The sequence below is a fragment of the Zalophus californianus genome, chromosome 4, assembly GCF_009762305.2.
Source record: "Zalophus californianus isolate mZalCal1 chromosome 4, mZalCal1.pri.v2, whole genome shotgun sequence".
NCBI classification, from domain to species: domain Eukaryota; kingdom Metazoa; phylum Chordata; class Mammalia; order Carnivora; family Otariidae; genus Zalophus; species Zalophus californianus.
Genome location: NC_045598.1, coordinates 70,300,729 through 70,328,521, shown reverse-complemented (window position 1 = coordinate 70,328,521; position 27,793 = coordinate 70,300,729). Strand labels below are relative to the sequence as shown.

At 32.1% G+C, this 27,793-nt stretch overlaps 1 protein-coding gene across 1 annotated transcript in view; it reads right to left on the bottom strand.

Moving 5' to 3' along the window:
- Positions 1 to 13,978, bottom strand: part of PRKACB (protein kinase cAMP-activated catalytic subunit beta) — a 50,515-nt gene extending 36,537 nt beyond the window's left edge. Inside the window, 3 exon segments of the mRNA XM_027609918.2 lie at positions 3,899 to 3,922; positions 5,233 to 5,256; positions 13,856 to 13,978. Of these exon segments, the coding sequence (XP_027465719.1) occupies positions 3,899 to 3,922; positions 5,233 to 5,256; positions 13,856 to 13,865 (58 nt within the window). The 5' untranslated portion in view covers positions 13,866 to 13,978.
- Positions 13,979 to 27,793: the final 13,815 nt, after the last annotated feature.

Below are 27,793 nucleotides of genomic sequence, written 5' to 3'. Positions count from 1 at the left end.
GGTATTAACAAAGCTGTTAAATATAAGAACTGAAGATATCTGGAGAATGTGAACTTGATGATTTGTAGAATTTCAAATATAACTGATTTTGATAAAAGGCTGTTTTCAGGTATAAGGATTTATGTTATTAGATTTGTGTTTTCTCTACCGATGGTAGAGAGAAAAGGAAAAAATACAGGCTATACTTAAAGGATACCCACAAAGACTTAAAAATAAAACAGAACAAAACACCAAAAACAAAACACCCAAACAGCTTTAAAAATCTTATTCTAAATCTGGAGCAAAGCCAAATGACTAAATGCCTGAATGCCTAATTTAAAATGTGCAGGAAAGTAAAGCATTCAAAACCAAATGTTTATCTAGTGATCAATAACAGCTACATTATCAAACTGTGGTTTGAAGTTTTAAGATTTGTTAAATGATGAATCATTTAAAAGGTTTCCTCTTTTTCATTTTCTTTCCACAAAGTTGCCATAATGACTTCTGTTTACAGAATGACTTCAGGAGTTTAAAAACAAATAGGAAAAAGATTCCAGAGATAAGACAGTATTAACAAAATGCATTCTTGTTCCTATAGTCAGGTATGAGAGCAAAACCTGGCAATTCAAGAAGTATTTATTTTAGTATTTCTTTTTGTTTGGAAGTTCCCGATATTTCTCTGATACCTAAATCTATAAATAAAGAAGACGACAGAATTTAAATAGTGTTGAAATAGTAAAAAGCTAGGCAAAATGAACTTAGAGTGGGACACTGGCATTTATTTCAGAAATACTAAGAGTGATGATAATGATGAAGAAGAAAAGACAAAGCTAATAGTGGAAGTGAGGGGCTCACAAATTCTTTGATAAGATCATCTAATGAGGTAGTGGTATTAAAGTGAGGCATTTTAAGATATACATTATTATTTCCTCTTTTACCTTTGTAAAGTACCTTTGCCAAAACACTGTTGCTAACCAAAAAAGGCTGTTGGCATTCTAAATGTTTTGAGATTTCAAAATGGTGATGATAAGCAACAGGAGCAGACATTAGTTTTTAAGTAACACTGGAGTGTTCGTTTCTGAAGACATTATTTTACTACTTCATATAAACTGTCACTTGTATTTTGCTGTAAAACACTCTCAAAATACCTATTTTAGAAAATTTGAGAAAAATAATTTTTAAAATTAGAATCTTCCCATTGTATGAAAATCTCAACCACCAAAACAATGAATCAAATAATTGCACCTAATTATGCAAATATGATCTAATTCTTCCTGGGGGTGGATTTGGGGGTGGAAAAGTCTTACATTTTGAGTTTAGGATGGTTCAAGTCATCCTACTTCTAAAATTTAATGTACTAGTTATAACTGAAGAAGAGTGGTTTTAGAAGATTGTATTGTATTTTATTTATTTTTCTTGTGGAGCAGACATATTTGCAATGGCATTGACTTAGAGATGACAGCTAAAATAAATTAAAAACATAATTTCCTGTTAAATGCAACTGTGGCTTTTAAGAAACAACTTGTGATTCTCAAAATATACATCTCATTTCTTTTGAAAAATATTTTTGGTTATCTTCTATTTATAGAACTTGCACATCAAGTTGTGGTATAAACTTTCCAGATGCCTGCATGAGTATAGATAATTTGGAGACGAGGAAGAGAATCAGGCAAAGAAAAACAAAAAAACAACATTCCTAACATCCTGTTTCAGCTTCTCCTGTCACTTCCTGCTAAGTGGATCTGGAGTTAAGAAAAAAGTAACTGGTCAAAGGAAGGACTGGTAGTATTTGCCAAGGATGGTACACTGAAAGCAAATTTCCTTCTCCCTGCTTGATGTTTGAGCTAGAGGAAAAATTTCAGGTACTACTTAATTTCATTCACTAATAGGATATTCAGGAAATTCTCTGTACTCGTCAATATTCCAAGTTCACTGCTAAGTAACATTATAGAAAGTAACAGTTCTCAAAAAGATCTTACAGGAAAATTATCAGAAAAGGATAGGAATCAAAGATATTAAATTTTGTGAATTATTTCAACAAATAAAGAGATTCCCTTTTAGAGTAAGGATAAGTATTAATTATAATGTCATTAAATAGTTCCATGAATTAAACTCTACTCCTGAACACTTTTTGTCACATAAGTATATATACATACATAAAATCTCTAGTTCATATATGCACTGTTTAGATGCAAAGATGAACACAGTTAACTCTATAAAAATACAAGTTAACCAAAATATACAGCTTACAAATATAAACACATATGCTGGGTTATGAATAACTAAAACAATAGCAAGCAATCTAGAACCACGTGTATTCGCTTTGGTTTTTACTATTTTTAGACAGTGGTGAATTTCACTTTCTAAATGTTTTTCTCTGGTTTTTTAAAAAACTTATATCCACTGACATAAGGTGTTGGCAGCTAATTAACAAAATAACTGGTAGGAGAGAGAGCCAAATTCAAATACTGCAGCACATTCAATCCAGAGTTCCCTATAAAGCATGTACTTGAAGTTCTCAAATTTTTTGGTTTTCTTGTATCCTAAAATGTATGCAATATCTATATTTAACCATTTTAAACCACTGTGATATCCTGGAACAGTCCTAAGTTTTGGAGTTTGGCATATCTGAGTTAGAAAATATTGACTTTAATACTTCTTAGCTACATGATTATGGGTAACTACCTAATGGTGATTAGTAACTCTCCTTACGAAAAGATCTCAATGAAGAATTTTTCTGCAAATATATTTTGTTCTGTACTGGTCAATAATGTACTACAAAAAATGAAAAGGACATACCAAAAATAAATCAATTTCTTTCTAGGAGTATAGATTTCAATTATATATTGTTTCCAAATAAATTTATTTTCTTTTCCATCTGTATCATTTAAAGATATCACATTGCATTCAAAAGAAATGAGCATACCAAAGAAATCTATTCCTACAAATAGGACTGAATGTTTACCCAAACTCATGAGATAAAGAACAAAGTGACAATTTTTATGTGTTTCCAAAAGTACATTAAAAACTTAATTCTTACCGCCCTCAAAATATTTTTGAATATATTTATACACAGGACACAGCTTAAAAATTAGATTACAAGTTCATTTTAAACATTAGGAAAATTAATTAAAAAGTCAAGTATGGCATATCTTTATTCCATCTTATGCAGATAATCCTACAATGAATAATAATGTTTCACTAATTACATTTAGTAAATGTATTTATTAGGCACTTTGGGATTCTGTGTTAAATATACTTACTGCGTATTATAAAAAGAGCATATTATTATAGGATGTCACTATCCAATGCTTAAAAGAGGTTGTCATTGATAGTTTGTAAGAAGAATTTAGAAATCTATTACTATACAGATTACAACTACTCTGATGTTAAGTTCTCCAATTTCTTTGTAATGAGATAAATGTCACCTCCCTTTTTAACACATCTTTTACAATAAAAACACAACTTTATTAAACTTTTATTTAATGGATGTCAGAAAAAGCAAAGAGAAACAATCAGAAAACAGAACAAAACAGACTATAAACTTTCTAGGGTAAATACCCAATTAAAATATTAGCTGTTTTGTTCCAAATTTACACTACATTTTCTTTAAAAAACCATTCATTAACCTGGGTTATCTAATTTAAGTGGTGTGCATTAATCTGCCTTCTGCTACCCTGTGCAACTCCCACTACTTTACAGTGTTATATTCGTTGTTTCTAAAATATCACATAAGAAACTGCAATATAAATCATTTCTATAGATCAACTCAACATAAAACTAACCACTTCCTCTATCAACTAAAATATTTTATTAACTCTGTATATTTTATAAAATATAACATGAGGAGCATAACAACTTGCAAACAACCAAATAGAAAGTTTAAAGGTAACATGTTTTATTAAAAGTAGTTGCCTACCAGATACTTCTGAAGAGGAGCAAGCTTGTATCCAAAAAAAATAAATTAAACAGTGATTAAAAAACACTCACACACACACACAAAAAACCATATTAGCATGATGTCACCTATACACATTTTCTCAGAATATTATGTACACAAATAAAACAATATGGAAACTCAATTTTTTGACATATTCAAAGAGGGCTTTTTAAAATTAAATGGTTAAGAAATAAAATCAGTAATCTTTGGTGTCAAAATCAATACCATTCTAATTCTCCTTAACTAACAAAAACTTAACTCTTATAGCAATAGTGCTAATAAAGTTAAGTAGTATATACTGAAATATACATCCAGTAACTACTGCAATGCCATCACTGGACTTCTATTATTTATTCAAAACTCCACTGTAGGAACAACATTATTAATTGTAACACTTTGTAACTCCCTTTTGAAAGACATTAGTGTCTTTCAGGCATTTACTTCCTTGGTGCTAATTTAACAATCTTTCAACAACATTTATTGAGCACTGTTTAGTGGTGCCAGAAACTGAGCTAGAAGTGTAGAGGTAAGAAGCTGCCCAGTCAGGAGAGCAACTATTTGCCATGGTGATGCTTTTCAATGTGTAGAAAGGAATGGGAGTAAACTGAGTTACTCACAACTGCTAGCCTCTATTTCTTTTGGGAAACAGGAAGCAAGATCATTTGCTAAAGAAGAGGGGGGGCCAGAGAGAGTAAGCATTTAAAGGTTGGGGTTTGAGGCCTGGGGATTTAAATCTTGATGGCTATCTATGTAGGGAATAAGGAAGAGGCCTATTCCTCTAAAAATTTCCCATTAGGAAAAGAGAAAGTATTAAGTACTATGAACAATGGTATGTTTCTTAATATTTTTTGTAATGATAGTTTAAAAATTTTCTTACTGAACAGATTCATGGGCCTCCTGATCTCTCTGCAATTAAATTATTTTTATCTCTCTTAATGAAAGGATTAGTCTATTTAAGAGTTATTTCGTGTATATCAGAAAGTGCAAAACAGGATGGAAACAGGTTAATTACCTGTGAAAATACCAAGTTCTATCAACAAATAACAGAATAGTACAATCCCTTCCAAAACCTCTGGAAAGTGTAAATCTAGTTGAGTGTAATAGTCTGTCTTCTGCCACCCCTATTTCAAACACCCACCTCTTTGGAGCTCTTTAATTGTTATTTCTAAGAATAACCCCCCCACACACATACACTGTACTACAAATATTTTCAGTAACTAAATATAAAACATTCTAGTTGCCACAAAATACCTAATAAATCCAATTTATAGCAACAAAGCAACAGAATTATTCTGTAAAAAATGGTTTCCTACCAGATGCTTCTGATGATTTGCGTGCTTGGTCAAAAAGAATAAATAAGTTAAACAGATTAAATAACACATAAAATAACATAACCACAAGAAGTAACCCATTCGTATATGTTCATTAGGATATTTACACATAGAAAAAGAATGAAAAATACTTGGGCATACGTAGTCAAAAGTGTTTTATCTAAGGATTACAACACATTCTCTGGACATATATTTTTTTAACCAACTAAACCCTATTCTGGAAATCTGTTAATGAAATATATTCTATCCCTTTAATGTGAAGACCAGTTGTGTTCACTTTACTGAAGGGACACTTTATTTGCTTCACCATATTCAAGCATGTTCACTCAGAGCAAATTCACTGGAATCTTAAAAATGATAGTATAAAAAACAAATTTAATTACTGCAATTATATTTGTGCATTTCAGTGGGTGGGACCATGCCTACTTTTGTTTACTAAGATATCATTTAGTCATGCATAAAGTCACACATGAATGGGTGTTTAGAAATTTAATAGGCAATGAAAACTTTCCACTTGCAATATCTATTTTACTCTTCTTTCTTTTTCTTATGTTTTTTAATTGGTTAATTCTTTATCAAGTCTTGGTTACAAGTGAACAGTATAATTGACTTTCACTAAACTGTTAAAAAATAATTTTTGTGAAACATATACATTTGAATGATAAAATTATTGAAACACATTAATTTATTTAACTAGCTTCTACATGGAGAAATGGATACACCATGAATCCACATAGTGCACCCATTCACAACTAATGACATGTCCATGCTTTCTCTCCCAACTTGCTCTTGATTTAGGGATGTTGTGGATTTTCAAGGCCATCCAAGTCATGTTTGTTTGGAGATGTTCCCTGTAGGATTTTGTAAAACTTTAAATTTATAGCAATAAATAACCCAATCAATCTTTGAAGTATTCTTTGAAATGTACTTGACTTCCTTAATTGCTCACTGAGACTTTTTCTTAGAGAAATATTATATCATCAAAATCAAAAGATTTTCCTTTTAGTTCTGAATTCAAATATTCTGTCTTGCTACCAGACAGCATAGAGCTAGGAGTGGATCCCTAGATGATAGAGTATGTACATTTTCAACTTTACTAGATAGTAATAAGTGCCTCAATAAATGTTGTGCCAGTTTATTTTGGCACCATATCTTTGATGATCCATATCCTCAATAAAATGTGTTACTAACATAATGGTATGAAATCATATTTTATTGTTAAAGATTAGGTAAATATCTCTCAGTAAAATTTTATAACTTTTTCCCTTACAAGTCTTATTATACTTTTATTAAATATAGTCATAGGTTCTTCAGGGTTTGGGTTGCTATTGTAAAAGGGAGAATTTGTTTATTGCTGATGTATGGTTAATGTTTATATACTGATCTTACTGTATCTAGCAAACTCTCTGATTAATTCTAAAATAACATTGGTAGAGTCTCTTGAATTCTCTATGCAGAGAATCACCTATCATCTGTGAATAATGACAATTTTGTTCCGTCCATTTTTTTATTGTCTTATTGTGCAGGTTATGACTAATAATTCAATACTTTACAGAAACAGACAATGAGCATCCTTTTCCTGTTCCTAAATTCAGAGTAAATGTTTCTAATTATTTTCTTTTCCCATACTTTACTTGTAAAGCTATACTTGACTCAATAAATAAAAAGTTTCTCCTCTTTTTCAATTCTTTGAAAGATTTTTGTACAAGACTGAAATTTTTGTTCTTTGAATACGTCCTAGAACTTGGTTATAAAACTGCTCAGTCTTAATTTTGTCAAGTTTTGAATAAAGATTTTAATTATGATTAGTTCTCATCATTCTTTTAAAAGTCTTTTCCAGGAACTAACCTTTGGTGCTAATGGATTTTAATTTTCTATTTTACTGAGTTTTGCTCATGTCTTCATTAGTTTTTTTGTTTTTTGCATTAACCACGCTGTGCTTTCTCTAACTTATTTACTTGAATACTTACATCATTATTATTTAATGTCTTTCTCCTTTCCTGATGTAAGCATTTAAAACTCTGTCTCTAAATCCACTTTAGCTGCACCCTGTAAGTTTTATACATAGCGGAATTTTAATTTTATGAGTTTATTCTTGACCTGTGAGTTATTTGAATTTTTTAAATCCCTAAATGTAATATTTGTGTGTTTGTTAATCTGTTTAATTAGTCCTTTTTACTGATTAAACTTAATTGCTTTGTGGTCAGAGATCATGGCCCACATCTCAATTCTTTAAAATATTTTGAATATGCTGGAGTCCCGGGATCAAGTCCCACATCGGACTCTCTGCTCAGCAGGGAGTCTGCTTCTCCCTCTGACCCTCTTCCTTCTCGTGCTCTCTATCTCTCATTCTCTCTCTCTCAAATAAATAAATCTTTAAAATATTTTGAATATGTTTAGTTGTATAATCAGTTTTGTAAGTGTTCTATATATTTCTGTGTATCCTCCAATTACTAGGTGAGAATTCTCTATAAATATCCATAAACATTATATATTTACAATTTCTTCTCCTAAATGGGTCAATTTTGTTTTCTATGTTTTGAGGTTCTCTTAGAGATGCATAGTCTTTTTTCTCTAATTTTATATTTCTTTTTTATGTGAATATTAATTTTAAATGGTAGTCTGTGACTACCATTCTACTCTCTGACATTCTTGGAAGGGTGTAATCCTGTTGTATCTGCTGAATACTGTTTGTAGTGTAGTGTGTGTGTACCTATTTTGATTTTGGATTGTGAATGTAAAGTTCAGTTGGGCTTTATCTGTGAGAAACCTGCAGGGCTTGACTTGAGGATATATTTTGCATTAGCTTCTTCCTGGCATCCAGCGGATGTTACTAGCCTGGGACTGTTACAATAATGTATTTTATTTTATTGGTGATTCTTAGACTACATAATTAATATAGATTAAAACATGAAATTTACTGGAGAAGCAGCTGATTACAAACTTTCGGGAGAGGCATCCCACACACATGCACATATATACTCCTCCCATGTCCCCAGGAATCTAAGCCAAGAAATACAAGCTTCCTTATTTTCTCCCTGTGTCAGTGGAGAGGCTTTATTTTCTAATCTATGCTTTTGCTGAGGTTATAATCCTTTGAGGATCCTGGTTTTATGTAGGAGTCTAGGAAATCCCAAGATGCATGGATCAAATAAGTTGTCTTCTATCTCTGTGAGGCCATTTAAAATGAAAGCCCTTTGGCTCTTTCCACTTTTTCATGTGTCTGTTGGCCATTGAGAAACAAACTGAGGGTTCTAGACAGGAGGGGGGTGGGAGGATGGGCTAGCCTGGTGATGGGTATTAAAGAGGGCACATTCTGCATGGAGCACTGGGTGTTATACACAAACAATGAATCATGGAACACTACATCAAAAACTGATGATGTAATGTATGGTGATTAACATAACAAAAAATTAAATATATATATATAAATTAAATGCAAAAAAAATGAAAGCCCTTTGGTTAGACAAGATAGGAAAATCTCAGGGTAGTCAAAGTATGCTCCCCCTTACAACTATGGCTTCCATTTACCACTTCACTTTTTGTACACTGAGGATTTCCATTATATTCTTGTGAGTTCAGGTATTCATTTAAAGGGATGCTTGATATATTTTATTTAGCATTTCTAGATGCTGTTGTATCACCATTAATTTTTGCTCTAGAAAGCTTTTCAAATTAATCTAAAATGTTTGGATTTTTTTCTTTGTAAGACAAGCTTTGAATTAAGTTATAAGATGCAAAGATAGCTTGACGTTTGTATAATTTTTTATCTTTGAAATTAAAAACTTCTATCAAGATATATTTAGGTGTTGGTGTTTGTATTAATCTTTGTCAAAACACAATGAGCTCATTGAATCTATAGATTCAGGCTTTTTTCCAACTAAGAAGTTTCGCTGAATTATATTTTTTATTATTGTTCCTATTTTATTGGTCATTATCTGTTCTGAAGGAATGCTATTCATTCCATTTGTAGAGTTTCTTACTCTAACACACTTTTTACCTCATAATTTTTATCCTGTCTATGCCCCCTAGATTCTGGTAGGTTTTATCAAGCTAGTTCTCCACATCATTTACTTTCCTGCAGTGATTATTTTGCTCTTTATTGCTTCTAATGCAGCTTTATGTTCTGCAAATGCCAGGATCATGTTCTTATAACCATCCCTTATCACAATTTCTTTTCTATTCCTGCCTGGCAGACAGCTCTCTTCTCATCCTACTCTCCTGTTTTGTTTTTTTAATCTTATCTTTCAAGTGAACACAGATTCATGTTCACTTGGAATTTTTAAGAATTCAACACAGATACTATTTATAATTTCTTATTTTTAAACTCTCCCCAACATATTTTCTAAATATAAGTTCACTCTTTTCCTCTTGAAGTCTGTGATTTATCCTTTAATGATGCATAATCTCATTCATAGGATCCATGTTGTTGCTCTTCTTGTTTATCCATTTATAAACAATGAGAAGCCTTTCAAAACTTTACAAACGCCCCCAAATAAGGTGGATCTCAGATCTTTTAATTGGTACATATTTATATTTTCACTTAAATAATTCAGGGACTTTCAGAAATGGGAATGGAGGCAGGACTGTAGGGTTTCTTGCTGATGGTAATACCCACCACATCAGGGAAGAGCCCTGTTATATCTGGAAGTAGAAAAGCCACATTTTCAACTTGGAATAGCTTAGCAAATTCTTGGCTGTCCCATAAGTGTTTTAAAATGAGTGTTGGATCTTCTACTCATCTCCCCCAAAGCCTTTCTTATAAGCTTCATCCATCCCAAGTTAGTGAGGGTGAAACTATTGTTTATTAATTTTCCATAAAGGCAAGCTACTCAAAGTAAAACTGTTAGTTAGACTTTGGTGTATGATCTTCAATCTAATACTGTATATTTCTGGGCAAGTACAGTTTCTTAATGCCAAAACTGAGAATTGATAAACTGTTTTTCCAGTTTTGTGTTCTTATATTTTTAATCTAGAAAATAAAGACCTAGAAAGGGGAGTTAAGTAAATGCTTGTGCTCAAGTCTGTAACTTTCCTGTCATTCATAGCAGGTTAAGCTTCTTCTTCAGAGATTTGCCCTCCACTGCAGCTAGGCCAATAAGAGTTCTCTTCTGCGATTTTGAAATAAGGGTGCTAGTTTTGTCCTGATAAGCATAGGAATCAAAACTAAAACACATGACTGATATTTTTCATTGATAATGTAAGAAAAGCACTCAAATATGGGTAATTTTTAGTCGTTCATTTATTCTACAAGAATTTATGAATTCATTACTACATCTGGTGCACTGGGATAGCTACTGGAAACACAAAGATTAACTCAGCACTATCCTGGATTTAAGGAGTTCAAAGTTTGGAGACTGGAAACTGACATTCCAATATATAATCTCAGTATAATATAAACAATTTAACAAGTTTATAAGTTTATAGTTTATAAGTTTATATGTCTGTTTTGGGAGTACAGGGGAATCACCTAACTCTATAAAGTCAATGATGAAGGCACTGAAAAGCATAGCTGGTTTTCATAATTTTTATGATATAAGATATAAATATGAAAAGGTAGCAAGGAATAATATGTAGTATAGTATGGCCAGATCAGAATTTTATGAGAAAGATGCAGATAAATAAAGCCAAAAAGGTAGGTCATTGATCTTACATACTTTAAGGAATTTAACCTTTACCTTAGAGACAATAAGGAATAACTGAAAGTTTTCTTGTTCGGTTATGAAATGGGCATACTGGCACTTAAAAAATGGGAGCATGTTAAATGAATGGTCTAGAGGGATATAAAACTGGAAGCTTAGAGGCTGGTGAAGCAATTACTAGAATAGGACTGAGGATATATGGAATGCCTAATCTTTAGCATTCCCAGGGTTAATATGACTAGAGAAAATTGAGTGATTTCTGAGGCATTTCTGATACAGAATCAATAAAAATTAATGACTGAGTGCCTGCCTGGGGTGGGGTTAAAAACAAGTTAGGAATTACTATAAGGTTTCTGTTTTAAATTCCTACATGGGCACTGGGATCATTAACAGAAATCAGAATCAATGAAAAAGGAGTAGATTTGGGATGGAAAGAGAAAATTCACATTTGAGCTGAATGTTCAGGTAACAACTGAAGATGTGGGCATGGATGAGATCATTCGGAGAGAATACAGCATTAAGAGAGGGCCAAAGATAGATTCTCAGAGAAACCTAACACTTAATAGGCAGGAAGGAGAAAAAGAGTAGCTTTTTAACTAGAAAAATACCACATGCATATAAATACCACATGTACAGCTATAAACTCAGATAAAAAGGACTAGCATTTGTTTATTTTTATAAATAAAATGACACTTCATTTGTGATTTCCCACATTTTGAAATGGCTAAGGTTTGTAACCATTCTGACAGGAGTAAAATTAGTTGAAATTGGACAATACTGAAAAAGTCAGAATGTCTAATTGTGATTACTAAGATTCCTGTGGTAGAAAGGGCTATAAGGACAAGCCAATATGATCAAGTATATCAAATATTATCTGAATAATCCATACATTCTTCAAAGAGAAATAAAGCAATAGAAAAGCAGCAACAATTTTCTCCAGCTAAATCCAATACATCCAACTGTAAAACCTCTAGAACACCACAGTGGTTACCTAAAAATTCTGTTTTAAATCAAACTTTCAAAGAGAAAACACTCATTGGCCAGAGTCAAAGAAATCTAATATTTTAAGTATGGTAACCAGGTATATTCAACTTTGATATCCATAGAAATCCTAAGGAATGTTAACATGTTGATTTTGTAGTATTAGCCCAAATTTAAAACACTAGATCAGAAGGATCTATCTACTAATAGGAAAATAACAATAACAATTCTTAGTATCTTGCATATAAAAATGTCCTTTAATGTCTAATATCATTTTATAAACAAAACCTAACAGTGTTGAAGAGGCTTATGGTATATGGCAACAGAATAAAAAAAATATTTATTGGCAGTAATGAGGTGATCTCCAATTATGGAAGAAAAGGTACATCTATTTTGAATTCTATCATTATATAGCAAAAATCCAACTCTCTCAGGTTCTGAATTCCAATTCCAAATCCTTTAAGTGTAAATTATAGATTGTTACACATTATAAGAAAAACAATATAACACTTCTCCTAAAAATGTATCAGATTCAAAGGTTAACTTATAAACATCCTCCTTTTTAGTTAAGCAAAAAAGATGCTAATGAATTATGCTCTAAGCAAATATTTCTCACTCTAACAACAGGATATCTATTTTTAGCCACAGGTTTGGCTTAAAGTGAACAGCTTTTACCCTATGATAAACTGCAGCATATACTGTAGGATATTTTCTCAAAAAACATTTTTGGAAATGTTTAAAAAAAAAAGTCATATTATAAAAAAGGAAACTAATCACAAAAGTACTTATTCTAACAAATTATTCCCCTAAAACAGTACCTCTGAAAAATTTTAACAAAGCTTCCAAAACCAAAATGTACATATTTATTTCATCATTAAATCTTTATTTCTCAATGAACTCTAGTTAAAAGCAACCAACACAATTAATCCACAAAATTCTGGCAGCATCTTATTTGAGATTAATATTTTGAAAATATCAAAAAGAAGCTAACAAAAATTAATATTAGAATGACAAGCCAATAAATGGGAAGTTTAATTATCTTCAGGATCAGATACTAAAAAGAAATTCCTCTCTTATCATGGTGGGTCTTTAAAATACTAATTTGTAACACAGTATCAACAGTATTTAATGAATACAATAAATCAAACCATAAAGAGAATTAGAAACTGATTACTGATATTGACTATTAATAGTGGTTTTACTTGTTCACAGTTCTCAATGGATTTTAAAAGCAAATTACTATAATGCCAAAATGCAAAAGCATCAACAGAAAATGTAATTCAGTATAGCTCTGGCTTTACAATTTCCCCTTTAGAAAATATTTTTTCCTCTTAAGGTTAAATATTTTTTAAAAACATATAGCTGCAGAGGCTCAGAGAGCATACTTACCACTCATGATGAAAACCAACCTTTCCAAAACATATTGCTCAAAACAACAATCCAACAGCAAAGGGAGTTATGCTAATCTCTAGAGGTAGACGAACCGATGGTGTAAACACATACACTGGAACATGCAGCACACAGAAAATGAAAATAGCTTTCTTTTGTTTAAAAAAGAAAAACCCCTAGAAGCAAAGCATAACTGCCCAGCATGAGATATCACTAGTAAACATCAGATTAATGCCAAAGATGTGTATAACTATATTTAATTTCTTTCAAGCTGGTTATCGTAGCCTCCTTCATATACCACTAGAACAACTCAAAATGGCAGGGAGAAAATGTTCAAACCAGGATGTATAAGATGTTCTCAATTATATCAGCATGAGTTGTTACCACGGCAACATTAGACCAGAATTATCGGTTCACTTGTAACCAAGGAGTAGCTTTTCTAAAGCTTTAATCAAGCAAGACAAATAAAATATCTTTTTATTTTAGAGCCACATGATTTAAAAATTACCACGTTTCTTAAATTTAAGCACTTATCTACCCTTTTTACATCTTTCAAAGATATAAAAAAATTGCTGTTTTCTTCAAATACTCACACAATCCCATGTTGAACCTGGCAAGGAACAGACAGCAGAATGATTGCACCTAAACGTCTTTCAATTACACCAGCTCTTACTGCTAGCTGTGGACCTCACTGATATTAAAATGCTGTGTGCTGTTGCTAGTGACTATTGGCGATGAATCTTATTGCCCAGATCGCTGATAGCTTTCATTTTTCATGAGCCAGAAAGCTATACTGCAGCACAAATGTTAACCATTTAAACATTCTGTATTATGGAAGAAACAGAATACAACACTATATATTTCTTCATTTATAAAGCAGACTCATAAAATAATTTATTTATAAACTTCCATTAAATTCAGCATTACAAAGAGCGTCAGATGCCACTTATGTGGTTTTCAAAAGAGAATAATATACATAAAGTCACTGGAGATTATTGTTGAAATGTAAAATTCCTTACATCAAAAAGGATGAAGATGACATATTGTGTAGCAAGGTAGGCAGACTGGATAACATGGGGAACAGACTATTTTGATCCCCAGAGACCAAATTTTATACCAAAATGGTACAAAGGATCGATAGAATAGTACCTAGTTAACTTTGGAACTTCAGCGGGTGAACTTGCTATTTTGAAAAGTTGCCAGGTGAGATAGGACTTCTGGTGATGGGGGAATGAGTTGAGTCAGCAAATCTTTTCTCTGAGAAACAACTATGAAGCTGAACAAAATTGTCAAAAACAACAATTTGATAGTTCTGGAAATCTAGCAAACACAAACAATAAATTGCAAAGCATGTATTCATGAAATACTGCTAAACTTTGTACAAGGACAGTGGGAGTCTGTGGTGGTCTTGCTTGGTGCTGCTCCTTTTCCCTCAACAGCTCAGTCAGTGCAGTAATTCTATCAGGTGGGGCTGGCCATGACTGCCAGAGAGGGCTGATGTGATATACAGAGGAGGCCAAAAAATAAATAAAAAAATAAAATAAATGAAAAATATCCCATACATGATGTTGTCAATAAAAAAAGCAAACTATAGGAAATGAATAGGGAGAGTGTCCAGCTTTGCTAGAGTAAAGTTGTGGCCTTTGGTAGGGGTGAGCAGCAGACTAGTAGTCTAGCAAGAAATTTAACACAGAAAATGGAAATGAGAGAGTCAAAGTGGACCTAAATAAGCTCTTCACATATCCCTGGCTAACTACAAAGCTATTCCCATAAGGGAGACCCAAGAGGGCCCTGCAGAGAGTTAAAGCTGGTACAGACTTGAAAACTGCCTGAACACTGAAATGTACCCTTCAACCACAAAAAGCTTCATCAGCACAGACTTGCTCAAAGTGTTTGAGCACAACCTCTGATCCATCACTGAATAACAACGAAGTAACATAGACATAGGGTAATCCCTAGCAGAGAAATCAGCAGCCAGACACCATGGGGGACAGACCATACATTAAGGCCAAAAAAGCTATTAAAAATAAATAAATAAAAACCAGGGAAGAAAAAATAATCAGAATCCAGAACTGCTACAAAAATACCATTTTAAAAAAAATCGATTTTTTTGACAAAAATATTATATAATCCAATAATGAAAGGCAGTCAATAGAAAATGTCTCTGAATAGGCCAAGATATAGGATTTAGCAGACAAGACTTTAAAATAGCTATTATAAATATATCAATGAATAAAAGGAAATGTTTAAAGAATTATAGGAAAATGTAATGGCAATGATATAGTAAGTTTCAATACAGAAAGAGAAACTATTTTTTTAATTTTATTTTATTACATTATGTTAATCATCATACATTACATCATTAGTCTTTGATGTAGTGTTCCATGATTCATTGTTTGCGTATAACACCCAGTGCTCCATTCAATATGTGCCCTCCTTAATAACCATCACCAGGCTAACCTATCCCCCTCCCCCGCTCCCCTCTAGAACCCTGTTTGTTTCTCAGAGTCCTAGTCTCTCATGGTTCGAAGAGAAAGTATTTATAACATAAAAATTATAGACTTCAAAAGCACAATACCAAAATTTACAAATTGACTACAAAGGCCCAAACAGAAGCTCTGAGGGCAAAGACTGAATCAGTGAAGGTGAAGACAGATCAATACAAATATCCAGACTGAAAAATACAGAGAACAAAAGACAGGAGAAAAATGAACAGAACCTCACAAACCTGTGGGATATCAAGGGTAGCAACATACATGTATAGGAATCCGAGAAAGACAAAGGGCAAAGAAAAAATATTTGAGGAAATACTGGTTGAAAATCCAACTGGATGGAAAACACTACCCCACAGATTCAGAAGTTCAAATAATACTAACTAGAATAAATACAAAGAGATCTATACCCAGGCACATCATACTCACGTTTTTGAAAGCGAAAGACAAAGAGAAAATCTTAAAAAGCAGCAAGAGAAAAATGGCTAATCATGTACAAGGAAAAAGGAATAGGATTGATTACAAGAAATAGGGAGCTTAGAAGGCAGTGGAAAGATATATTCAGAGTGCTAAGAGAAAAAAGAAACAAACCTGTTCACAAAAATTTTCTAACCAAAACATTATTCTCCAAAAACAAAGGTAGACATTCCCAAATAAATAACAGCTGAGAATGTTTCTTGCAAGCAGAAATACTTAAGAATGTCCTTCAGGCTGAAAGGAAATGACACTAGACAATACTCAAATTGACAGGAAGAAATGAATACTGGAAATGGTAAAAATATAAGTAAAAGACTTTAAAAATACATACTTTTCTGTCTTCTCTTAATTTCTTTAAAGGACTTAAAGTGTATGAAATTGCAATGCTGGGTTTACAAAAATATACATGTAATATATGTGAAAATAACACAGAAGAAATGGAGCTATATTGGATCAAAACAGCTATATTTTACCACAATTAAGTCAGTATCATCCTGAAGTAGATTGTGATAAGATAAAGTGTATATTATAACCCCTAAACATAAAGAAAATATCTTTTGAAAATTTAGTTAAAAAACAAAGATTAAAATGGCACCTAATATTTGTTTAACACTAAAGATGTAAAAGAAAAATAACAACAAAAACTATAAGACATAGGAAACAAACAGCATAATGGAAGGTGGAAATCCAACCATATCAATGTGAATGGAATAAAGACAGATGAAAATGCAGAAATTATCAGACTGGATTAAAAAAAAAAGCAAGGTCCAACTATATACTACCTACAAAAGCCAGATTTAAAGATATAAATAGGTTGAAAGGAAAAGGAAAAGAAAAAGATATACCATGCAAAAAGTAACCATAGATAGCTGGAGTACCTAAATCAGTATCAGAAAAAATGAACATTAAGAGAAAAAATAGTACTTCAGACAAAAAAGGACATTTCATAATGATAAAAGGGCCAATACATCTGAGAGATTTAACAATTAGAAATGTATACGCACTGAACAAGACAGCCCCCAAATACTAAAACAAAAATGGCAGAATTGAAAGAAGAACTAGATTATTCAACAATTAAGAGTTGAAGATTTCAATATTCCCTGCTCAATAATTCATGGAAAAACTAGACAGATAATCAGCAAAGATACAGGAAACTTGAATAATACCATAAAAAATTTGACATTTATAAAACACAGTACCTAACATCATCAAAATACATAGTGTTTTCAAACACAAATGGAAATTTCTACATTAAGCATTAGCTAAATGTTATATTAATCTGAAAGGACAAAAGTCATTCAAAATATGTTCTCTGATTACAGCAAAATTAAATTAGAAATCAACAACAGAAAATTTGGAAATCCCCAAATATTTGGATTTAAATCACAAAGAAATCTAAAGGACAATTAGAAAATGTTTGAACTGAATGTAAAAACACATACAAGAAATCAACATTTTGAAATGCAGACAAAGCAGAGCTTAGAGGGAAATCTGTAGATTTAAACACCTATATTAAAAAAGAAGAAAAGTCTCTAACAATCTAAGCTTCTTCCACCTTAAGAAATTCAAGAAAGAAGATCAAATTAAACTAAAACCAAACAGCAGATCAGAGCAAAATTCAATGAAATAGAAAATAGAAAAACAACAGAGAAAATGAATAAGACCAAAAGCCTTACTGATAAACCTCAAGCTAGACTGATGAAACATTAAAATTCATAAAACATAATAAAACCAGACAAAAGAGATGATACTAATTACCCAAATGAAAAATGAAAAAACAACATCACTGACACTAGAGAAATTTAAAAAATTATAAGGGAATACTATAAACAACTTTATCTTGATTATACAACTTAGATGAACTGGACAAATTCATAGAAAGACACAAGTTACTGAAACTAACTCAAGAAGAAATAGAAAATCTGAAAAGACCTATGAACAAATTAAAATGTTGAATTAGTAATTAAATTTTTTCCCACAAAGAAAAGCTCATGGCCATATGGTTTCACTGGGGGATTCTATGAAACATCCAAAGATATAATATCAATCCTACATAAACTTTTTCAGAATATAGAGGAAGATGTGACACTTCCCAATTTATTCTATAATGTCTGATACCAAAACTAGACAAAGCTAGACAAAGATCAAAAGAAAATTACAGATTAATATCCATCAAAATGCAAATATCTTTAACAAAATATTAACAAACCTAATCCAACAGTATATAAAAAGGATTATATACCATAACCATGTAGGATTTATACCAGGAATGCAAGGTTGGTTCAAACTGAAAATCAATTAATGAAATACACTGTATTAATAAAATAAAAGACAAAACCACATAATCATCTGAATATATGAGGAAGAAGCATTCCATAAAATTTAACACCTGTGATAAAAGCTTTCAACAAACTAGGACTAGGAGGGAACTTCATCTAGCTGATAAAGGGCGTGTGTGTGTTGGGGGTGGGTACTCTATAGCTTACATCATATATAATGGTGAAAGATGGAATGTTTTCCTCCTAAGACTGGGAATAAGACAAGGATGTCAGCACTCACCACTTCTATGCAATTTTGTATGAGAAGTTCTAGCCAGTGCAATGAGGTAAGAAAAAAGGCATATAGACTGATAATCTTTATTTGCAGATGACTTGACTATATGTAGAAAATTCTAAGGAATCTACAAAGAAACTACCAGAACTAATAAATGAGTTTATTAACATCATAGGATGTGAGATTAATATACAAAAATCAATAACATTTTAATATACTAGGAACAAACAACCCAAACATAAAAAAGAAACCACTCCATTCACAACAGTATTAATAGAAATATTTAAAAATCAATTTTAACAAGACTTCTTCACTAAAAAATAGGAAACACTGCATAGAAATTAAAGAACATCTACAAAATGGAGAAATATTTCATCTTCATGGATTACAACACTCAATATTGTTAAAATAGTGATTCTTTACAAATTAATCTACAGATTCAGTACAATCTCTATGAAAATCCCAGCAGACTTTTTTTTAAGAAACGATAGCTGATGCTAAAAATTGGATTAAGAAAATGCAGTAAAAATTGGATAGCCATATGAAGGCGGGGGAAAAAAGGACTTCACTCCATACCTCACATCATATACAAAAACAACTAAAAAAATCGATTTCTAGATGAAAGCAGAGAATAAAAATCTTCACTGTCTTGGGTTAGACAATGATTTGATTTGGCACCAAAAGTACAATCTATAAAGGAAAAAAATGATAAATTGTACTTCATTAAAATCACAAACTTTTACTCTTCAAAGACATCATTTAAGAAAATAAGCCATCGACTGAGAGAAAATATTTGCAAATAATGTATTTGGTAAAGTACTTGTGTTCAGAATATATAAAGAACTTTTAAGACCTGATGATAAGAAGGCAAAAATCCTCAATTTTGAAGGTGGGCAAAATATTTGAAAATATATTTCTCCAAAGAAGATACACAAATGGCTTATAAGAACTTATGAAAATATGCTCAACATCATTAATCATTAGGGAAATACAAACTGAAACCATAATGAAATACCAATTCACATATAACAGAATGGTTATAATCAAAAAGACTGATGATATTAAGTATTAAAAAGAATGTGAAGAAACTAACCCTCATACATTGCTGCTGGCAATGTAAAAGGGTAAAGCCACTTAAAACAATTTGGAAGTTTCAAAAGAATAAACAGAAACTTAGCATATGACCCAGCAATTCTACTCCTAGACATCTACTTAAGAGAACTGAAAGCATGTGTCCACTCAGTCTTGTATGCAAATGTTTATAGCAACGTTATCCAAATAACCCAAAACTGGAAACAGTCTTAATGTTCATCAATTGCTGAATGGATAAACTAAATGTATTATATCCATACAGCATGCTATAATTCAGCAATAATATTATTGATCTATAACATGGATAAACATCAAAAACATTATTTTAAGTGCAAGAAGCCAGAAACAATAGATTACATGTTGTATAATTCTATTTATATAAAACATCCAGAAAAGGAAAATCTGTAGTGACAAAAATCTATAGGGACAGAAAATCTGTAAAGATAGAAAATGTCCAGAAAAGGAAATCTGTAGGTCCAGAAAACAGGTCAGGGTTTGTCTGTGGTTGAGGTGAAAGTGGAGACTGATTACCAAAGGATACAAAAGAACTTTCTCAAGTGATGGAAATATTCTAAAAATGAATTGTGGAGATGGCTGCACAATTCTATAAATTTATTAATAAACATTGAACTCTACACTTATAATGACTGAGTTTTATGGTACATAAGTCATACTTCATTTTTTAAAAAGTTGTCAGGGCTCCTGCGCGGCTCAGTTAAGTGCCCAACTCTCGATTTCGGTTCAGGTCACAGTCTCAGGGTTGTGATATTGAGCCCCATGTCATATCAGGCTCCACGCTCAGTGGGGAGTCTGCTTAAGATTCTTTCCCTCTTTCTCCGTCTGCCCCTCCCCATGCTCGTAAGGGTGCATGTGTGTACTCTTCCTCTCTCTCTACAAATAAATAAATCTTAAAAAAAAAAAAGTTGTCAACTGTTCTTCTATGTAAGTAGAGACAGTTGACTGAAGCAGATCTTTGCTCTAAGAAGAATCACTTCAGTGGACAACTTAATTATGTAAATATAAGGCTGGTAGGCATCCATTAGTCTGGGGGAATGATCTAACAAAAACCCTTTGGAGCTAGTAAAGGCTGTTCCTTCCCAATACCTAATGGTAAACAAAACTAATTAAAGGGAAGGAGGTAAGTAGATCTGTATTAAAAATAAAACGGGGATCCTGAAAGGGAGGGATTATAACTAGACCCCATTTTTTCTAAGGTTCAGAATTACCAGAATTTCTTTCATGAATTTTAGTGATAGTATCTGTGGCCCATGAGGAGGCACACTAAAGCTTTATCAAAGAGTAAAGGAGAATCTGAGTTGGTGATTTAGGGTCCACATTAGAGGCACTATAGGCCAAATTTAAGTGCCTACAGGGGTCATATAGGCAAAACAATAGAAGTAAAGGCCAGAGTAAATCACACAGTATAAATCCCGATTAAAGAGGATATTCATTCAGTGCCCATTTATTCTTAAGTGGGAATAAGAGGCCACTGAAATCAACTTTTCTAATGGTTCAAGGATATGAAAGTCCAGTATTAGCATGAAATCTTTTGTTTTAAAATCATTATTTTATATTTTTATATGAAATAATGGTATCAAATTCAATTATTTAAAAAATACCATGAGGACCAAACAAAACGTACCTGTGAGCTACATTTGAGTTACAGACAACCAGTTTGCTATCCCTGGACAAGATGTTCAAGAGAGGAAGGCTGATTTTGATAGTGGGGGAAGGGCTAAAAGATAACCTTGTCCCACATTCAACCTGGCATGGAAGTCAGGATCATGAAACATGTAAGTATAAATTAAGGAAACTAAGTCCTGTGATATATCCCTTGGATAAGCATAACACTGGAAAGGGTGGTCATCCTCCTATTCAGAATCACTAAGGTCTCCACAAGGATCAGTGTCATCACATCAAGAGGAAGGATACATCAAATTCTTTGGGACCAGTTTTAAACCATGAAACTATGGAGCAGTAGCAAAATCAAATGAAGCTAAAATGAGACCACTAGCTTATATACTAATCAAAATACTCATCTCTTTTTTCATCTATGCTTTGAAAGGAAGATTAGCCTCTCTGTAATGAGTAAACTGTCAAAAGTTTAGCAATATGTGAAGGGGGCTGGAAGGAGACACCAACAAAAGAGCTACTTAGCAGTCCTGCTAATATGAACAGATGAGTGCAAGTGATTAATCTAAATATTTAAACGATGAAACGTTATTTGTATCCTAAGTGGGCCATACAAGTTATACAACTAGTCAAAAACTGAGTTAAAAGCAGCCATTATTTTAGGACTTTGCAAGTAACAGTCAATCCTTCAGAGAATGTATCACTCCAGTTTCGATTTATTAGCTCTTTTTTGGATGGCATCTTATTTTCAAAGTTCTCTTTCTAGCCTGTTGGCCTTCTTGGTCCTCATAATATGCATGCTGTCTCTGCATAAACAGGAAACCTCAGACACAAATCTTTGCTATAGGAGCCAGAGACCTGTTTTTCTAATCACATATAGAAAGATTTCACAGAATAGGTACTAAAAGCATGGGCTTTGGAGCCAGACTGCCTTTGTTCAAATTTCTTCCTTTGGATATGTTATCTTGAAGAAATTACTGTCCCTCAATGTGCTTTAGTCTCTTCATCTGTAAGATGTGAATGATAATAATACTTACCCTACTGGGTTTTTTAAAGGATTATATAAATGAATATATGCAACGTCCTTAGAACAATGTCTGACAGATAGTAAATAAATGTTTCATGTGATAATGTATATGACAGTATTCCACCCAGGGAATGTGGGAATGAAGGGGTAAGAGTCACTGCTATATTGCACAATCAGAATTACGTGATATACTTTATAATATGACTGAATCTCCAACCCAACTAGATTATAGTCTGTTGATTACCAAGGAACATCTAATGATAATGGTCTATTCAGCAACTAAAACATGTCTCTCAGACCATTTGCTACTAATAATTGATCAATTTTGAAAAGTGGAAAATTCTGATAAACACTAATAATAAAGGAGAAAATAAAGCATATTTGATGTATCAGAAAATTATACAAGGGAATTTAAACATCTTCTCTGAATACTGAAACAAATTTAACTCCAAAAGGATATATTACTTATATACCTGGGGTGCAATTAATTTAATGCAAAAGTCTTAAAATAGTCATAACAGTTCTCTAAATTTGTCCTATAAAATATAAAAATAATATGTACAATGATTTACCTACAAGGATGTTTATCACAGCATTTTTTTATATAATAGCAAAAGTTAAAAACAATCTAGATGGCCGGTGATCAGTTTAATAAATTGTGGTACATCCTTAAAATATAATACAAAACAGCCATCTTAAAAGATATTGTGGAACAACTCTTTATGATGAGCAAAAATGTAATGAAACACTGTGTACTAAAAGATCCAAATTTAGGGGCTGGTGGAAATTCGTTTATCTATGCAAAAACTAGTGTATAAATACAAAAGATATCTGTATCTATAAGACTATATATACAAAAGATGTTGGCAGTAGTTATCTTTTGGTGGAATTGTGTGATTTTTTACATTTTTCTTTGTTCTTTTCTAAGGTTTGCAAATTTTCTCCAATGAAGATATATTATTTGGTAATCAGATTAAAATATCACTAGGGAAAAAGTGCTTCTCTAACTTTAATGTGCATATGAATCAGCTGGGTAATTCTGTAAAAATGAAAATATGGACTCAGGTTTGATAGCACCTGAGAGTCTTTGTTTTTTTCTTTCTTTCTTTTTTAAATTATTTATTTATTTGTCAGAGAGAGAGAGCAAGAGCAGGGGGAGCAGTAGGGAGAGGGAGAAGCAGACTCCCTGCTGAGCAGGGAGCCCGATGTGGGACTCGATCCAGAACCCTGGGATCATGACCTGAGCCAAAGGCAGACACTTAACTGAGTGAGCCACCCAAGCATCCCGAGAGTCTTCCTTTGTTAACAGACTCCCAGATGATGCTAATGCTGTTGGATTGGGAACATACTTTGAGTAGCAAGACACTACCTAGAATATATACTTAATCTTTTTTCTCTAACCATGTTGTATGGCTATTCTTGCAAAACACAAGCAAATAGAAGCTACTCTTTATGTAATTACACTTGATATACTGCTTGGCATTGCTAAGTAGCCCATGGAAACATTTTCTAATTTTAAATTATTTAATTTTCCAATTAGTTTAAGTTCTGCTGATTATTCAAATTCTTATAAGCAATCATGATAAAAATACACAGATAACACTGAAGAGTTTAGTGCCTCTGGAATGTGGTATTCTCCATGCTCAGGTCAGCATTTTACTGCTTTTGGTTAATGACCATAAGCCTTTGAAATAAATTACAAAGATCATAATAGAACAAATTAGAGAATGCTTGTTAGTGTAAGACCATAGTGATATTTAACAGCAATCTCACAAACAACTCAGTGTTTATTGAGAACTATGCTGGCAATACCAAAAATAAATTGACAAATTTACGCCCTCTAGGAGTTCAAAGTCAAATAGGGGACATATGTAACTTAAGGACTAATGTAATATAACTTTAAATCTATAAAATAAACCATAACTGAAGTGAACCTAAAATGATAGGAGAACATAGGAAGAGATTATGAACTCTAATGGAATGAAAAACAGGAAAAGAATGCTTTGGTGATTTTGTTAGAAATAATATTTGAGCAGAGCTGAAAGTACGAGCAGATCTCACCACTGGTAGAAGAAAGGAAAAGGAATTCCAGGAAGAAGAAACATCTTAAATGAGCTCTGTTATTGTAAAGGGAATCCAGTGTCTGACTATTCATTTGCCATGGTCATGCAGTAACCAAAAGTCTTAGTTGTAATTACCTGCCCAGCTCAAATAAAAAATCTTTAGTATCCAAATACATTTCCTTGCAGAATAAGCAAGTTAACTTTTCCTTTATTATGTTAGTTAAAATTCTTTAGGCCCTTTTAACAAAGAATGCATATGTATTATTTTCCACTTTAAAAAACTGGATTAGCTCCCCACTGTCTTTTAGAATGTAGTTCAAAATTCTGAATATATAATAGATTTCAAAGATCAGATCTACAGACTACCTTTCTAGACAATATCTTACTATATCTTTTAAGTAAATCCTAAATTTTCATATTTTCACATATTTGTGTATGTTATTTATTTTCTTATAATAAAATAACCTTTTCTTCCTTTTCTGAGTCTCAAAATTCAATTCATTCTTTATATTCTTGAAGGTCCCATCTCCCCTTAATAAGTTAATTTCTTCTTACACTAAGCTCCCACAGTAAACTTATATTTTTAAGTAACCATTTCACTATACCTTAAATATTATGTTGTTTGTTATGTTTGCTCTTCCTACTCCTGTTTTTGAGGGTAAGAACTAGATCTTACTTTTCCCAGAGACCATTTATAGATTATGATAGAGTAAATTCTCAAAAAATTTGCCAAATGACTAAAAATGGATTACTACCAAGAAGCTTATGGAATAGCTGCTGATGGAAAAAGCAGATAAAAGGATAATGTGGATGGTCTTCTAGCATAGATGTTACAATGAAAAAAAAAAGGAAGTTAAAATCACACAGATTCAGTGGCCTAAGAAAAAAACATGAAAGGGGTACCTGGGTGGCTCAGTTGGTTAAGTGTCTGACTCCTGATTTCGATTCATGACATGATCTCAGGGTCGTGAGATCCAGCCCCACATTGGGTTCCACCCTCAATACGTAGTCTGCTTGAGATTTCTCTCTCTCCCTCTCCCTCTGCCCCTCCCTGGCCCTCTCTAAAACAAATAAATAAATCTTAAAGAAAAAAAAAGAAACATGAAAGTGAATTGTTTTAAAGACTGTATGAGCTTTGGAAAGGTAAAACTGACTAGATAAAGGGGTCTGATAACCCACTTTAGCTATCTAATTCTACCTGAAGAAATCCATATACAAAATTGTTTATTTGTTTAATATGGTATTTAAATCTAAAATTCACTCATATGGATTTGTATCTACCAGAAAAATAGCCTGTCAATTCATGGGAAAGGAGAATAAGAAAAGTGTTTGATGGTATTCACCTATTCAGTCCTTAAAATGTTATTAGACATTCATTAAGTGTATAAAGTCCAAGATTTAAAATGTGAAAACTTCAAGTTCAGCACTGTATAATTTGATACATTTATGATCAAAGGAAGATTTAAAAGCTAACCATAATACACTTGCTACAAAGAGAATTCAATGAATGTCAATTCAATGAATGTCAATACTCCTGTTCATTCTGAGTCAGAACAAAAAGCAGAATTCCTCCATGTTTTTCTTTTGAACTTCTTGTACTTACATGTAGATGGAATCAGCTGTTAAATATTTATGTTATCAAACAGGAATTCCTGTTACTTAATTTAATAATAAAAGATGAAACACAGTTAAGGTACCTGGAAACTACTATGTGGCTTTTATTCCGTATTTCTTCCTATATTTACTAGACTAGAGAAGAAACTTGGATTAAAACTTGTTACATTTTATAAATGCTTAAATTGGTAATTAATCTTTACTCAATAGTTCACAAATCTAATTTTTAAAAAATTACATGTATTTTCTGTGCTTAGTTGATTTCTTAAAATAGCACTTTTGGATCAAGCATATTCAGAGTGTTTATTATCAGGAGATAGCACATTCCTTTTTCTTATCAAACAAGTCATGCAAGTAGAATGCTTTAAAGTAGCCTTGAAGAATGTGGTTTTCATAAAAACTTCACGTAGTCAAAATTCCTTCTATAACTCACTCTGTAAATGATAATTTGTGTTTTCATCACAAAAATAAACCTTGAAATTTTGAAATGATAGGATTCCTCTGTTTCTGTTGTATCAGTGTTTTCTCCTCTACAGCAACATATCCCATACTATAGTACAAAAACTAGAGCTTGTATTCATTATACTCATCTTTATGTATATAAAATTATTGTGTCTTTTGATATTTTTGGGATGTGAAAGAGAAAAGAGAGTAGTATACTTGATTAATGAACATTCAGCTACTCTAAGTATTTCTTGTATCATGCCCATTATTTGCAGGGCTCTAGTTCTGCACCTAATTTTACTTGTGTTACAAGTGTACTATTTATTTTATTTTCCTTATCACAATAAAGAAAAATGTTAACAGCATTTTATCAGTCTCTTTTTTCTAAAAGAAATCATGCTCATGATGTTATCTTCAATTTCTAGGTTTTAAAATGTGTTTCAGAAAACATCACAGGCCCCATATATTTTTAAAAATGGGGACAGTATAGTTCAAACATAACTTTTAATTATTACAGGCCTGTGATATTCATTCATTGGAGATACACTAACTAAACAAATACCCACTATTTGAGGAATAGGTACTAGTGAAACCGAAACTAATTCAGTACTGTCCTCATTCTTCACTGAATGCTTAATTAAAAGGTCTTCAAAATGCATGAAGAAGATTCCAAAGGGACGTAGGAGAATGCAATTTAACAGCACAGGACAAGTGGAATGAATAACAAACTTCTGTTGTATGGTTAATTTTAGTAATGTAGTATTATTTCCAATATTTAATAGTTCATTAACTTGAAGATGTTTGAGATTCCTCATCTATCAATCTGCTTTACAGTAAGGATTAATTCTAAACAATCAAGCCTTTAAGTAAGAAAAATTTTAACAATATATGTGTTTTTTACTTTCTCCTTAAAACAGCTCGAAGAAGGTAAAAAATTTTTGATGCAGTAAATAAATAATTCAAATAAGCTTCTATAGAACCATGAAGGTACTATAAAACCAAGGAGTAAATTTTATAAACCATTCTTGGTTTGTTTTGTTTTTTAAACTGAGTTTTAAACTGCTATGGAATAGATAAACAGAAAAAGGCAAAACCTAGTGCTATTTGATTATCAAACACCACAAAAAGGGCAAAGGT